Source organism: Elaeis guineensis, chromosome 5 (assembly GCF_000442705.2).
Source record: "Elaeis guineensis isolate ETL-2024a chromosome 5, EG11, whole genome shotgun sequence".
NCBI classification, from domain to species: domain Eukaryota; kingdom Viridiplantae; phylum Streptophyta; class Magnoliopsida; order Arecales; family Arecaceae; genus Elaeis; species Elaeis guineensis.
The window spans coordinates 128,735,595-128,750,186 of record NC_025997.2 but is presented as its reverse complement, the minus strand read 5'-3'; the positions used below and the strand labels follow the sequence as shown (position 1 = coordinate 128,750,186).

The following is a 14,592-nucleotide window of genomic DNA, read 5'->3' as shown; positions in this document are numbered from 1 at the left end:
GAGGCAACATACACATGAGAGACATGTCCAATGGGAAATGTAGATAGGTATTTAGTACATTTCCATTGAAAGTCAAACTATGTTCACTACAACAGCTAGTGCACTACATATCTCTAGCAACTTACTTGATCATGCTCTCTGATACTGCCGACAGATACGTATCATTTCATGCTCTCTAATTCATGAGTAACTTGGAACTTGAATGCAATGCGAGTTCTCTGACTATTAACGTAAGGATCTCTTTTTTTGTTGTTCTGTTCATGCAAGGAATCTCAAATCCAGAGGTTCTCAACCATTTGTGCTAGTTTTCATGTCCAAGATAAACCTTTTTTAATGAATATTAGGAGTAGAAGGAAGCCTTACCAAGTGTTAGACTTCCAATATCTACCAAATTTTGACTGCGTGGTCAATGAATTCTATAGATCTGCATTTTGTTTCCCATCTAAAACTTCAATTTAGAATAGATATCAGCCTTTGCTTGGACTCTGCGAGTGTGCAGCTTCTTACCTGTACAAGGAACTTAGATTATGTGGCTGTAGACCCTCAAATATGTCTCAAATGATACCACTAATAATTCCAAGCTTCAATAAAGCATGATTCAATAGTTTATTCTCCTAGTTATATCCTGAACAAGCAATTGAATACATTTTACACCTGTTATATTAATGGGTCCAACTCCATTTTGTCTTTTTAATCTCATAGTGGATGTCAAAAATATTGTAGCTAAATTTACCATGAAAAGACATTGAAAAATAATAGTAGCTATTGCATCCCATAGCAATGTTGGCACCAGACCATCCAGCCGTAGTCCATTTGTCTCACAACTAGCATTCCTTTGTCAAAATTGACAAACTTGTTTCCAAAGTCCAGCCATCCACCATTTGATAACATAATGGGCTTGATTCTTGACACCCAAGATTCCAAATCAATTAGTGGCTCTAAGGTTGTCATGCACCGCAATAAAGATTACAGAATGCCTGACTTATTGAACTACATGTAAGTAGTTCTAATAAACTCTAGACAAATAAATGTCATTCATGGGTCAAAAAACCAATCAACCACATAAACTGACATATATAAAATGTGCCAACCTCAGCCACAAAGGTACAAATACAAGTAGTTTTCACTTTTCACCATTTCTAAGTTGCACAATATAATACAGGAACAGGCTCTGCATACTCACTATAAAAGGATATAACATGTACTAGTATATGTAAATCATATTTCAGTAGCCAAAGTGTCTTCCACAATACTACAATTGTCTGGTGGCCTTGCTATGGGCTGCCAACCTGTATATAATTGGAGAAACTTTTTGAGGGCCAATGATCCAGGTTCCATTGTCCATGCTGGATAGTATTCATGGGCCTCAAACACACACTTTGCACTGCCATCTTCCAACAGAGAGGGTTGGGCACCATTCAGAAAAAGGTCCCCTTCAGACCTTATCCATCCGCATGTGCTTTCTTCTTTATCTGCTGCCTGCATGAACATCGCAAGCTCAGTGATTTAATATAATGAAGTTATGTGCTTCTCATAGTTTCCATTTCCAACAGAAGGCAAAATTTTGAAGTATGCATTATGGGATAAAAACCAACCAATTTCACAAAATATAATAGGAATGTTGCATAAAATGACTAATGTGTACATTTTCTGTTGATTCCCAGCTAATCTAGAATAAATTGCACATCAAGTTTAATAAACACCAGAGAAAGGACAGACTAGAGGACCACCTAAAAGAAGGCATGTATTCTCTTTCTTTCCAGTCTAATGAAGATTTCCAGCATATTTCATTTCTTCCAGCTCTGAGATTATGAGAAGCCAGATAAGGAAGTGGAAGGCATTCTTCGCAAAAAAAAAAAAAAAGGAGGTTCATAACTGAAAAGAGAATCTGATCAGCTTCATAAATTCTACTGGCCCACTCAGAATTGCATGCCCAAGTATATCAAGAATAATAGCAGTCCTCTCACGTAGAAAACATATGTTGGTCTTTTCTTCCATATATGACTCTGAAAGAAGATCTTTATATCTAAACATTTGGGGGGCGACTTCATCTATTTTCTTTTTCTTCCCCCCCCCCCCCAAAAAAAAAAAAAAAATCCTATCCACTGGACCTTCTTCTTTTTTTTCATATGGTGTGGGTTGTGTTTCTCTCTCTCTCTCTCTCTCTTCTTCTTCTTCTTCTTCTTTTGTGAGGGGCAGGGGAGGCAACGATGGCCTCCTTGATCCATAGGAATAAATAAAGGGACAGAGAAGAGGATGAAATAAAGGGAGCGGAAGCACGGACAAAGAATGGGTTCAGAATTATAGTATGAGAATCCTATTCCTTTGTGCCCCTTCATCATTAAGGTATATATTCTCAATTTTCAGACTTAACCCTTCATCATCTCTTGTTAAGTTACAATTAAATTTTGTGCTTTGCAAATAATTTTACCAAATGATAACTTTTACTGATGGTTTTCTTTGCATAGTTTCCTGCTCCCTTGTTTTTTCTTTCCATTAAATGTACAACCATGGGTCTCACTTTGTGTGTATTTGAAAGGGAGAGGAAGGGAAGGAATTTACCTTCTCCGACAAATATTTGAAAACTACCTTCTTCTCTCCTGCTTCATAAATATTGCACTGAGACACAATCTGAAGCAGAAAATGTAAGAAAGTAACAATTATTCAAAACCAGCAAAAACAATGAATGCTTAGATTTCAAAAGCAATGGATTTGCATTTTTCAAATTTGCACAGACCTGTGATTCTACACTGGCACAAACAGCATATATGCCCCAGTTTCTGGTGTAGTTGTTGTAGAGGTGCACTTTGCCAAATCTAACACGAGGATGTCGCTGTTTGGTTCCATCAAAAAAACAGTGATGAATCGTCACACGGATACATCTATCGGAGATGTTACTGCTACTTCCTCCTATAAGAATTGCTTTATCATGCACCGAGAAGTGACATCTGTTCATACACAAGATAATGGATCATCCCCACTAATAGAAACATTAAAACTATCAATCATATACTAAACCTTCTTGTGCTACTTAGAACTTATATGATAACAAAAGGATTTTTGAACTACTATTTATGGACATACCAAGTAACACTTTACAAAGTCTAGTTCTACTGAAATCAATATTCATATCCTTGCCTGGTTCGACAACTTTTACGATCTTAATAGTCAAAATTAATTTGACTGCGCTTTGTAAATTGCTTCTCATTTACCTTGAAATAGTTATATCAGTACTTTCACGAGTAATATCAATGAGTCCATCGTCATAATCATGCAAACTGCAGCGGTCTATCCAAATATGCCTTGATTTGGGCTTTATCTGAATTGCATCAACATCATGCCCTCTACCACCCTCAAATTCCAAATTGCATAAAATGACATGCTCACACTCTTTCAACTGTAAACCCTTGCCAGCCAATTTAATCTTCTGCCCTCGACCATCAATTGTTTTATGAGATGACACCCTCAAGTCTGATGAAAGTTCAATGGTTCCTGAAACTTCAAAAATGATCCATAGTGGTTCATTTCTACAACATCCTTCCCGAAGTGAACCACATCCATCATCTGCACCAACAGAAAAAGCAAGATATTTATCATGACTTGATATGTAATCCACAAAAAATGTCTATAAGAAATATTGAATATCACTATCACAAACCTTAATATGATAAGAAAAACAACTTAGAAGGACAAAATATGTGGACATGATTTATGAACATGGGCAACCAAAAGCAAGAAATGTGCATAAAAGAAGGATAAGGATCTTTAAAACAAATTCAAAAACATACACTGTGGAATATGATTTGTTTCAGAATATAAATTTGATAAGAGGCCTCCTTCAGAGCCATGGCCAAGAGATACCCGAACAAAATCTTTCCATGCACTGATGCATGTATGCATGGGCAAGTGTATGTGTATAGGTGTGATCTTAGTTCATTATAGACAGGAAAGAAAAATTAGAAAAGGCATGTACCAAACAGAATTAAGCGGTGCTTTGTGGGTGCCGTGTGATCCATGCACACTTATTGAGATTCTGAGGGAAAAATTTACAAGACAGCAGTAAGGCCTAACTTAGTAATGTGAACAATATTATGGACCTCTTCTTTACCACAAAAAAGGGCTCATAATGTTGTGCAGATTAATAATGAGTATTTTATCATAAAAAGATTATCAAGTTTGGTGATAACCAAAATCAAACCACACAAAACATGATTGAAAGAGATGATATCACGGAGGTGAATGTATGATAAAAACAGGAAGGAACAAAGCTAGAAATTCAAACACTGCAAGATTTACGAAAGTTGCACATTGAGGACATTTGGTGAAGAAGTAGAAGCAACAAAATCTCTAGAGGCCCTAGCAAACAAGCTACTCAGTGTCAAATTGTCAAAGAGTGGAACACATGATATAACATGGTTGAAAATTGGGATACAGGATCAGAATTAGCTGGAAATGACAGGAAAAAAAAAAAATACTAGTAGCAACTACTTGGTACAATGGGATCTTTCCTGTTTCACTTAATGAATAGATATGCTACAATTTTTGTCTCAAACAATAATGTAAATGTGTCAACTCAGCCAATGCATATGAGCATTCATAAGCAAGAGTGAGTAAAAGAACACATTCAAAACTCTAACCCAAAGCATGAGATGAAACCCTACCGGCTAAGTTGGTGACGTGATACAGAGCTCCATGGAGGCCACCAATGGCGTGCCTGCCGAAGCCCTCAGCCTGGCCGGCGAGGGCTCGCAGGCTCTTGTCCACATGAGCGTAAGGAAAAGCCACCATCTCTTTTCTCGCCAGGATCTTTCGGAGGCTTGGCGTCTTTGGAGAGATCTGGTGGAGCCGTGGAGCTGGGAAGAGAGAGAACTGCTGTGGCGGGAAACTTAAAAGAGGGACATTGGATGCCGTTTTAGGAAAGGAGCCGTTAGCTCCGTTACGATTCCCGGGCGTTTCGGATGGTTGGTAGCAGCACTGCAGCAGCACCCTCCCATCTTTCTAAAGTTTTGCCAACTGAGCCATCCGATATCAGGGTGAGAGCAACGGCAATTATAGACGTTATTAGGAAATTTATTGGGGCCATAAGTTCGACCAAAGAAACGCACTTGAATTGTTGTGATTAAATAGTTGTAAGCTTACGTTGGAACAGAAACGCACATTCTCTCTCTCTCTAATAAATTGGGGGTAGCATTCACTTCCTCCATTTTCGCCTCAAAAAAGGAAAAAAAATCCAAAAAAATATTTTAATAATAGGATACACAGTAACATAGCACAAATTAAATCACAAGATGTATTGAATTAAGTTTTAAGAGCGTACTATGTGTTTGCTTCTATGAAATAAAAGTGCTATTTTGTTCATGAAGTGAATTATAATCAAGAAAGTGGTCAAGTATGTTTTATCTCATCATACTTAGAATTAAAAAGACATGAAGGATCCTGAATTGGTTACCAATCTAGTCCCCAATTCGATGTCAAGCTTGGCATGGCAGTGAATCTTATAAATTGTGCCAACTTCTTCATGCCATATGACAAGAGAACCATCCATGTACATGTAATAGAAGCCTTGGGACATTACTACATAAATGTTCTTTTGTATGATCATGTCAAATTGCATGCACTCCAGACCTAAACAATGACATATAAAAAAATACAAATGCAAGAGACTGATCCTAAGCTCGTGATCATACATGGCTAATCTGTGGTCCCAATAGTGTCTTATCTCCCCCTCGCCATAATATTTAACTAGAATTGAAGTTCTTGATATTTAATTAAATATTTTATTATAAATGTAAGCATCCAGAAGTTCCTAACAGGAAATTCAAAGTCCTCTCTTGCATTAATTGCCACCATCTTATAACCTTATCCTAACAGGAAATTCAAAGTCCTCTCTTGCATTAATTGCCACCATCTTATAACCTTATTAGAGTATTGAACTTGTGACCCATTAGTATATTATTAAGTTACACTAGTGCACAAGTATCTCGATGAAAATTGGAAACCAAGTAGTACTGCTTTCACATTAAACACCACAAGAATTAGCTCTGAGCAGAGATGATCAGCCCTTCAAGAGCACGGTAAAAAGAAAAGGGTTTAAAACCAAGCTTCTAATAAAAATTCTGATATTTATATTATATTCTTCTGGAGGTGGGTGGCTTTTGTGTCAATGTTAGGTAAGAGCTTCTCTTAAACGAGTCTGAACCTTTTTTGGCTAGGGCAGATAGGATAAATCTCAAGTCATTGGCCATTCATGGCTCGCATGACTGATCATGATACAAAAAGTTCCTTATATCACACACAATGCATCATTTATATATGCTGCAAGAGTCATTGCCTCACAAGTCATTCCATGAATTATGAGTAACTTATAATTTAAGAGGAGGCATGCCTAGTATCTGAACTTCTTAAGAACTAGTCTAGAAAGCACACACAATTACCAATTTAGGCATACAATCAACAAATATAGTTGCTTTGGGATGTGAGATAACCAAAGAGTGTTTTTTTTTTAGTAAAAGATTACCAAGGAGTTTAAACAATACCCAGATAGCACACACATTTTTATCAATATCATAGATACATGAAGGACAACAAAAATCAATTTTGTACCACAAAAAGGTCTACATATGTGTCCAATCTATGGTTCAGCTATACAGGAAAAAGAAAAGAAAAGCAAAGAGAGGGTGACGTATTACATGGGAAAAATGAAAAGGACATCGAGCTAATGCCAATTTGGGTGGTTGCTTAGAAATTTCTCTCGTGTCTTGTATCCACTTATGCGCTCTAAAGTCTATCTTCATCTGTAATTTTATATTAAAAAGTATGATGTTTACACAACAAGAAACAAATTGATAAATTAGGATTAGTGTCTCCATTGTCTCTAACAGGTGTAGGCATATGTCTAGGAATGGACCTCTTACAGGTGGCTTCTGCACATGAAATCAAATTTTTGAAGATCGTTTCATATAAAACTCTCACTCTTACCTGATAAACTCATCTGCTCTTGTATGATTTTACTTGTAATTGCATGTTAGGAGGAGTTTCCTCCCATGAAACAATCAATTGTGGGAAAAGATCATTGATTCACAAGCTAATGTGGATATATAGAGTGGATGATTATCAAAAAAGCTGATCAATAATTTCTTGGCCTTATCACTTAAAGGGCCTATTTGAATAATTTAATGGGATTTGGGTTGAATTTTCTTGTCGAATTCATAGACTGGAATGTCCATTTGAGCATGACACGTATCAATTCAACACTCCTCTAGTCCGAGTCCATAAATCTCTTTTTTTTTTTTTTCCTTCTTGAAGACCAAAAGAACCATAGGCTGTTAGAATTTATTTAGGATGAGACTTTGGGAGGCTCTTAAAAATTTGAGCAAAATATTTTGGTAGGATATCAAATAGATCTTACGTTACAAAAAGGGCTACATATCCAATATTAGTCAAAAATCTGGTACTAAAGTTCATCAAAAGGTACTTTAGACCATGTAGATGTGATCAATTCAAAAAAAAATTAGGACTTCTCATCCCATCTAAACATCCTCAAATGCTATCTTTTACAAAAGTGATAACTATTGTACCGTTGGATCATAGCCTTTGGTTCTTATAATGATGCATCGAGATGCATACTGAATGAATGGGGCCCATATGAACCCTCATGTGATTAGCTGTGCATTCAGCCTTGCGGGGCATGTGGAGTAGGAAATAATTTATCTTGGATTTGAAGCACGTGATCTCTTTTAGGCCCAGACGGCACGTTGGACTGTTTTAGTGTTTGCATGACTAATATGTACTGTTGCAAATACTGCACCACGCCTCCATTCCCCTTTCATTCCTCATCCGACATTGACGTCGAGATGGCCGGCAACATCTAAATCACATCCCAATCATCCCCCACCACATCAGACGAGAAATGTTGGGGAAATGATGTTGCGGCCTAGGAATTTTCTAAATCAGGCGATTAGATTAATTAACAAATCTAGCAGACATTTCCGAATCTCGACCAAAACCATGTCTTCTTCGATGGAAAACAACCATTTGAGACGCCAGTTAGTAGTGATCTCATCTTAATTATCAAATATAATCTGGTACGGCTGGCGGCGTCTTATCCCTCTAAACATTTATTTAACGATTAGAGAATTCTGCAGACGGCGCAAGAAATATGATGCGATGAATAATATTTTATTTGATTAATCTACATAATTATTATTTTTTAATATATATTTAATATTTATAAATTAATTTTTTTATTTAAAAATTTTATATATAAAATAATTATAATATTTTATAATATAATATGATTCAAATTATTATAATATAGTTTAAGATATTATAATATAAAAAAATATTTTTATTTAATTATTTTTTAATATATATTTAATATTTACAGAATAATTTTTTTATTTAAAAATTTTGAATGATAAAAATATTTTTATTTTTTTAAAAAAATTATAATATTTTATATAAATTATTTTATTTTGAATTATATTATTGTATTTTGTGGATAAAAATTATATTTTTCACAGCGTAGGATGTTATAGGATGAGTATAAAATGTGATAATTTTTTTATAAAATAAAAATATTATTAATATATAAATTTTGTAAATAAAAAATTAATTTTTAAATATTAAATATATATTAAAAATAATAATTATGTAGAGCAATCGGAAATCGGTATGCTCCACGTAAGATTTTTTGCGCGGCCCGCGATGCACAAAGAATTTCGCTTAACGACTAAAAGTCTAAAACCAAATATTAATGGTAAATTAGTATCGAGGGAAAAGGGACTCCGAAGTATACCAAAAACTTTTCCATCCTCTCCTTCCTCCCTCCTTCCTCATGTCCCGTCCGTCTCTCTCGCTCCCCTTAAAAACCCTGGAGCTCTCAAGCCCGAGCACGGCTCCCCGCTCCACTAGGGTTTGGAATACTAGGATTCGTTCCCGAGGTGGATACGAATGATGGGGCTCGAGATCGAGAAAGGTGCTTCCACTGTCCAATTTCGCGATATTTTTGGTGTAATTTTGATTCAAAAATGAGATTTTTTTTCTTCTTTTCTTCTTCTAGTTTTGGATGCAGGAGGACAGAGAGATTTGGAGATGGGGTCCGCGAGCCTCAGCCCCGGCCAGAACTGTGACCCCTCCACGTCGGCGCTGCCGTCGCCGGCGCTGGTGCTGTCGAATTCGGGGAAGCGGATCGACCAGGCGGGGAAGAAGAAGTATGTGAAGCAGGTCACGGGGCGGCGCAACGACACGGAGCTCCATCTGGCGGCGCAGCGCGGGGATTTGGCGGCTGTGAGGCAGATTCTGAGGCACATCGATACCGAGATGACAGGGACTGTGGAGGGAGTCGAGTTCGTCAACGAGACCAACGAGGTCGGGGAGACGGCGCTGATAATCGCGGCGGAGAAGGGGCATCTCGACGTGGTGGTGGAGCTGCTCAAGTATTCGGATTGGGAGAGCATCTCGACCAAGAATAGGTCGGGCTATGATGCCTTCCATGTGGCCGTGAGAGAAGGGCACCAAGGTGAGGCTTTGTCTTTTTTCCTCTCAAGTTCTTACTGGTTTAGTATTAAGTAACTGTTGCAGTGTTTGGTCTATCCGTCTTTAGCTCTTCCTTTTTTCTCTTTATCAGGAAGCCAGTACTTAGGTATGCATGATTACTTGATTGTTATTATGTGTTTCACCTTATGGACAAGTCGATCTTATTAAAGAGAAAAAAAAAAAGCTAAAAGATTAGATCTTGATTTTTTTTTTTTTAAATAATAAGTTCTCATGTTTGTCCTAATTTTGTACGCATGGCTGCCTTTTTCCTTTTGTGTTTTTTTTTTTTTTTTAAAAAGTCTGGCATCCTTTTTTTCCTATACAAAAGAGAGAAAATTCTTGAATCATTTGATAACAAAGTATGAATTGTTTGATATAAGAAGAGTGGTTATTTCGGTTAGATTTCTAATTTACGGAAATCATTTCAATTAAATAAGTGAAGAAATTCAGCTGTTAATTTCAGGCAATTATTTTCTTATGTATGTCAGCCAAATCATTGCTTGGTTGCATATATTATGTTGAATCGATTTAGTACTGAAGTAACTTTATAGTCATAAGGCTAGATACAAAAGTTGGTAATGACTAATTGGTTTTAATCTGAAGCATTGGAGCAGTTTTGGGTATGATTGTGGAGAGCTCTATATGGTAATTTGTTTTTCTAGTGCTAATGAATCTCTTGCTACTTAATAGCTCCTACATTGTTTTATTCCAACAATGTATTTGTAAGTTTATGTGAAGCTTTTACCTTTTCAGTTTTAATTAGAAGTTGCCAAATACCTTCTGTAGTTATACTGAGAACTAGAATGCTGGTTTCTTGTCATCACTAGGCAAGCCATAGGTGGAACTTCTGAATCTTATAAGGGGGTTTCTATTTTGAATTCAAACAGGTATTTAGGAAATTTGAGTGCATGTATTCAGTGTTTTCAGTTTACATGAAAGCAGCAGAGATCAAAACAGATCATAAGAGTCTCATTTTCCTTATGTGACTTTTTACCCACTTTTGCTGATGAAATGTAGAGATCTAAATGATGACAATAATTTCTACGTTCTTTCCAACAAGTAATTATTTATCACTCTAATTCCTTTAGTTAGAGAAGGCCAGGTAACTTAGTTGCAGCCCAGTTGATGTTTGAAGGTCTCAGTTCTCGATTGTCAGCATGGGGAATTTGATTTTCTGATTCTGTTCTGGAACTTGGGTGAGTTGTCAGTGTTTTTTTTTTTTATAGTTTTTCCTTTTAAGAAGCCTGTTGTGTTATATGCCACAATAGTCTTGTATAGTCCTATTTGCTCCCTGTGGCTTAGGAGCTGGAGCTGTTAAGTTACCTTTGATTTTTAGTATGATATCATGGATAGCAATAGGCAAAGGTGTATATTGTGATAAAAACTATTTTTTCCCATCTTCAAATATGGGTCCCAAGTTTGACAAAAAGCTTCCTGAGGTCTAGTGCTACACTGAAGAGTAGGTCAAGATTGAGCATCTATGTGCTGTCAGACTTGTAGATTTGGATTTTACTTGATTTTTTCAAGTGTATTAAGGAATTACAGGAAACCTTCTTCTTCTTCTTGTTACTTATGTTGTCAGCTGTGAAATAAATATCTTATGCAATTTTTGATCATGCATGTGGACATGCACATACTGGTTTTCGGGATAGCAAATGACCATATGAATCCAGGCCTGGCCTTAGTCATGTGTCATTTTATTGCTTATTTCATTACTGAAGTTCATCTGTTGAAATTTTGGAGATTCATGTTCTTGTTTTATTGGTTCAGAGCAACATGATAGAGCTGTAACTAACTAAATTTGTACAGCCATTGTGCAGGTATTTTTGGATCATGACCCAACAATCAGCAAAACATATGGTCCCTCAAATGCAACTCCCCTTATATCTGCAGCAACAAGGGGCCATACTGAGGTGGTCAAGCAGTTACTTGCTCAGGATTTTGGCTTGGTTGAACTGGCTAAAACCAACGGGAAAAATGCTTTGCATTTTGCAGCTCGACAAGGACATGTAGAAATTGTAAAATCCTTGCTAGATAAAGACCCACAGCTAGCCCGTAGGACCGATAAAAAAGGCCAGACTGCTTTGCACATGGCTGTAAAAGGAACAAACTGTGATGTTGTTAAAGCACTTGTGGATGCTGATCTGGCCATTGTGATGCTACCGGACAAGTATGGTAACACTGCTTTACATGTGGCAACAAGGAAAAAGCGAGCAGAGGTAAAGCTTATTGATGCTCATTGTTGGTATTTCATATATCCTATTAATGCTTGTATCACTGAAGGATCGTACTTGATCCCAACATCCAATATTCAGATTATGATTGGTGCTCATGCAACGATTTTTATTCCCCTATCTTTTATACTTCTTGTTGGCATTCAAGAGATAATATGGTTTTAAGAAGATAATGATAATTTATATGATAATTTATGAATTGCTTGTTTATTTGATTCCATCCTATTGATGGCTGTAGCATCTTCCTTTTCTGCCAAAGTCCACTATAGAAGAGTAGCATATTAAAATGTATACTAGTTATCCCTTTATTGAGTACATGGTGAAAAGGATTCTGATGCAAAATATTAGATTAGGTAAGGCTAAAAGGTGTCTGGCCTATATGGTTTTATCCAACCATCTTACATAGTTCTCACACTTCATTATGCCTTGGGTCTTCATATGCATCTTTTAGTGATATTACCTATGTGCTCTCATTGGTTTTTGATACTGTGTAATTTTAAAATTTATAATCTGGCAGTCCTTTTTAAAAAGTAAATGATTGTAATGTTTGTATGGGTCAGGGGAATGATGAATTTATTTCAATAACTTCCTTCCTGGACCCTTCTATTAATTAAGCGATCTGCTGATGTGAACATGTCGCGAAGTATTAACTTGAAATTGACTGCACATCAAATAAACAAATCCCTAACAACAAGGTTCCAGTGGAGAATGCAGATATTGTAATTGGTATATATGAACATCTGGATGCATATAACCCTCAATTTTAGCAAAAAAACAAAAGCTAAAGAAAAAACTTGCAACCCTAACAAAAACATCTATAAAATTTGTCTCCACTTCTGGTACGTTTTGAAACTTTGGCCTTTTTGGTTAAAATATGTTACTGATTGGCCCTTTGATTCATCATTTGTGACTTGAAAGATGAGTGTGCTCCTTATAATATCAAACCTTGTCTTCTTCTGTCTTTCTAGGCTTTTTCCCAAGTCTATCCAGACCTCTATATTTATCATCTGTCTCTTAGCAGTTTTATGCCATGCACTATCTTGTCCAATGATGGATTGATTATGTGTTCTGGTCTTCCAAACCAGTTCAAGGAGGTCCAGCGCCGATGTCAAATTAATAGCCTATCTTAAAAACATTCTCCAACTTAAATCATACTTTGATTTGTGGGTTGATGCAATATGAATGAGACAAGGCTTGTTGATGGTTGTTGGACTTTTTCTTATAATTTGTATGGTTATTAAGCTATTATTACATGAAACAATTTTTTCGATCGAACTAGGTGCTTTGGGATTCCTTTTATTACTTGCTTGAATCCTCTGTTATGAAACAAAAACCATCAGGTTTTTGCTGTATTCTCCTCATTTTCTCTCATTGTTGTTCATTTTCTCCATCTTTTTCATTGTATATATAGAGTGTTTCTGTTGTCCTATGGGGGATCTAATAGTTTTGACTGAAATTTATTTGCTGTCATCTTGCCAAGCTTATCTTTCTGATTTCTTTGCAGATAGTCCATGTGCTATTACTCCTACCAGACACACATGTGAATGCATTGACAAGAGAACATAAGACTGCCTTTGATATTGCTGAAGGGCTTCCTCTCTCTGAAGAGTCTGCCGAGATTAAAGAGTGTTTATCTCGCTATGGTGCTGTCAGAGCTAATGAATTAAATCAGCCTCGAGATGAGCTTCGGAAGACTGTTACAGAAATCAAGAAAGATGTCCACACCCAACTAGAGCAAACTAGAAAAACAAATAAGAATGTGCATGGGATAGCTAAGGAGCTCAGGAAACTACATAGGGAGGGCATAAATAATGCCACAAATTCTGTAACAGTGGTGGCTGTGCTCTTTGCCACAGTGGCATTTGCAGCTATCTTCACCGTGCCAGGTGGAAATGAAAATGATGGGGTAGCAGTCTCTGTTCATGCTCCTTCCTTCAGGATATTTTTCATCTTTAATGCTATAGCTCTGTTCACATCATTGGCAGTGGTGGTGGTGCAGATAACTGTTGTAAGGGGGGAGACAAAGTCTGAGAGGAGGGTTGTGGGGGTGATTAACAAATTGATGTGGTTGGCTTCAGTGTGCACCACAGTTGCTTTCATCGCCTCCTCTTATATTGTAGTCGGTCGCCATTTCCAGTGGGCTGCAATACTTGTTACACTGATAGGAGGTGTGACAATGGCTGGAGTTCTTGGGACCATGACTTATTTCGTGGTAAAATCAAAGCGCATCCGAAGGATCAGGAAGAGGCAGAAGTCATCAAAGAGAAGCGGCTCATACTCATGGCATCCCAATTCTGATATTTCAGACTCTGATATTAATCCAATTTATGCCATTTGAATAGTGGAGGTGGGGGTTTCTGACGTCATTTGTATCTGATAATGTAAAAGGGGTGGAGATGTGAATTTTATCCGTTTATTGGTACAACTTGTGCTCAAAGCTCTGATTTATGTAATATGTATATTTAACCAGTAATAGCTTACATTCATTCCCAAATGTCTGGGAGAGAATTTTTATTCTGATCATAGTTGAAATGATTTCCCACAATGCAAATACAGACATGATATTACTGCTCCCTTAGAGTCAAAATGACAGAGGGTTCTCAGCATTTGTGATCTCTTGGTTGTGGAAAATTAAGCGGCTGTTGCATTACAGGTCATGGTCTGGGATGTCAGACATAGATTTGTTATACAATGAGAAGAAGAAAATATGTGCATCGATGCGTCTTGCACGAGTGCCTCTCGTTGATCGCTCAAAACTTTAGAAGGAGAATGTAATATTTTCACATCTGAATAAGATTACTTTTTTCATTAGCAGGTTATT

General features: G+C 36.8%; 2 protein-coding genes across 4 annotated transcripts; one reads left to right on the top strand and one right to left on the bottom strand.

Moving 5' to 3' along the window:
* Positions 1-1,057: 1,057 nt before the first annotated feature.
* Positions 1,058-4,794, bottom strand: LOC105046157 (putative pectate lyase 21). 3 transcript variants are annotated; one of them, XM_010924681.3, is made up of 5 exons: positions 4,662-4,794; positions 3,213-3,564; positions 2,738-2,948; positions 2,563-2,631; positions 1,058-1,479 (listed from the first exon to the last, which is right to left on the bottom strand). In XM_010924681.3, the coding sequence occupies exons 1-5, from the start codon at positions 4,786-4,788 to the stop codon at positions 1,219-1,221; spliced, it is 1,020 nt and encodes a 339-aa protein (XP_010922983.1). In that variant the 5' UTR covers positions 4,789-4,794; the 3' UTR covers positions 1,058-1,218. The 3 variants fall into 3 exon arrangements, 2 of the variants coding, with proteins under 2 accessions (XP_010922983.1, XP_029120658.1); XM_029264825.2 differs by having other exon boundaries at positions 4,638-4,788; XR_012141689.1 differs by lacking the exons at positions 2,563-2,631; positions 2,738-2,948; positions 3,213-3,564; positions 4,662-4,794 and adding exons at positions 1,731-1,802; positions 1,877-2,209 and having other exon boundaries at positions 1,343-1,479.
* Positions 4,795-8,783: 3,989 nt separating this feature from the next.
* LOC105045755 (ankyrin repeat-containing protein ITN1) lies at positions 8,784-14,344 on the top strand. The gene is made up of 4 exons (XM_010924137.3): positions 8,784-8,977; positions 9,062-9,520; positions 11,347-11,756; positions 13,276-14,344. The coding sequence occupies exons 1-4, from the start codon at positions 8,953-8,955 to the stop codon at positions 14,107-14,109; spliced, it is 1,728 nt and encodes a 575-aa protein (XP_010922439.1). The 5' UTR covers positions 8,784-8,952; the 3' UTR covers positions 14,110-14,344.
* Positions 14,345-14,592: the final 248 nt, after the last annotated feature.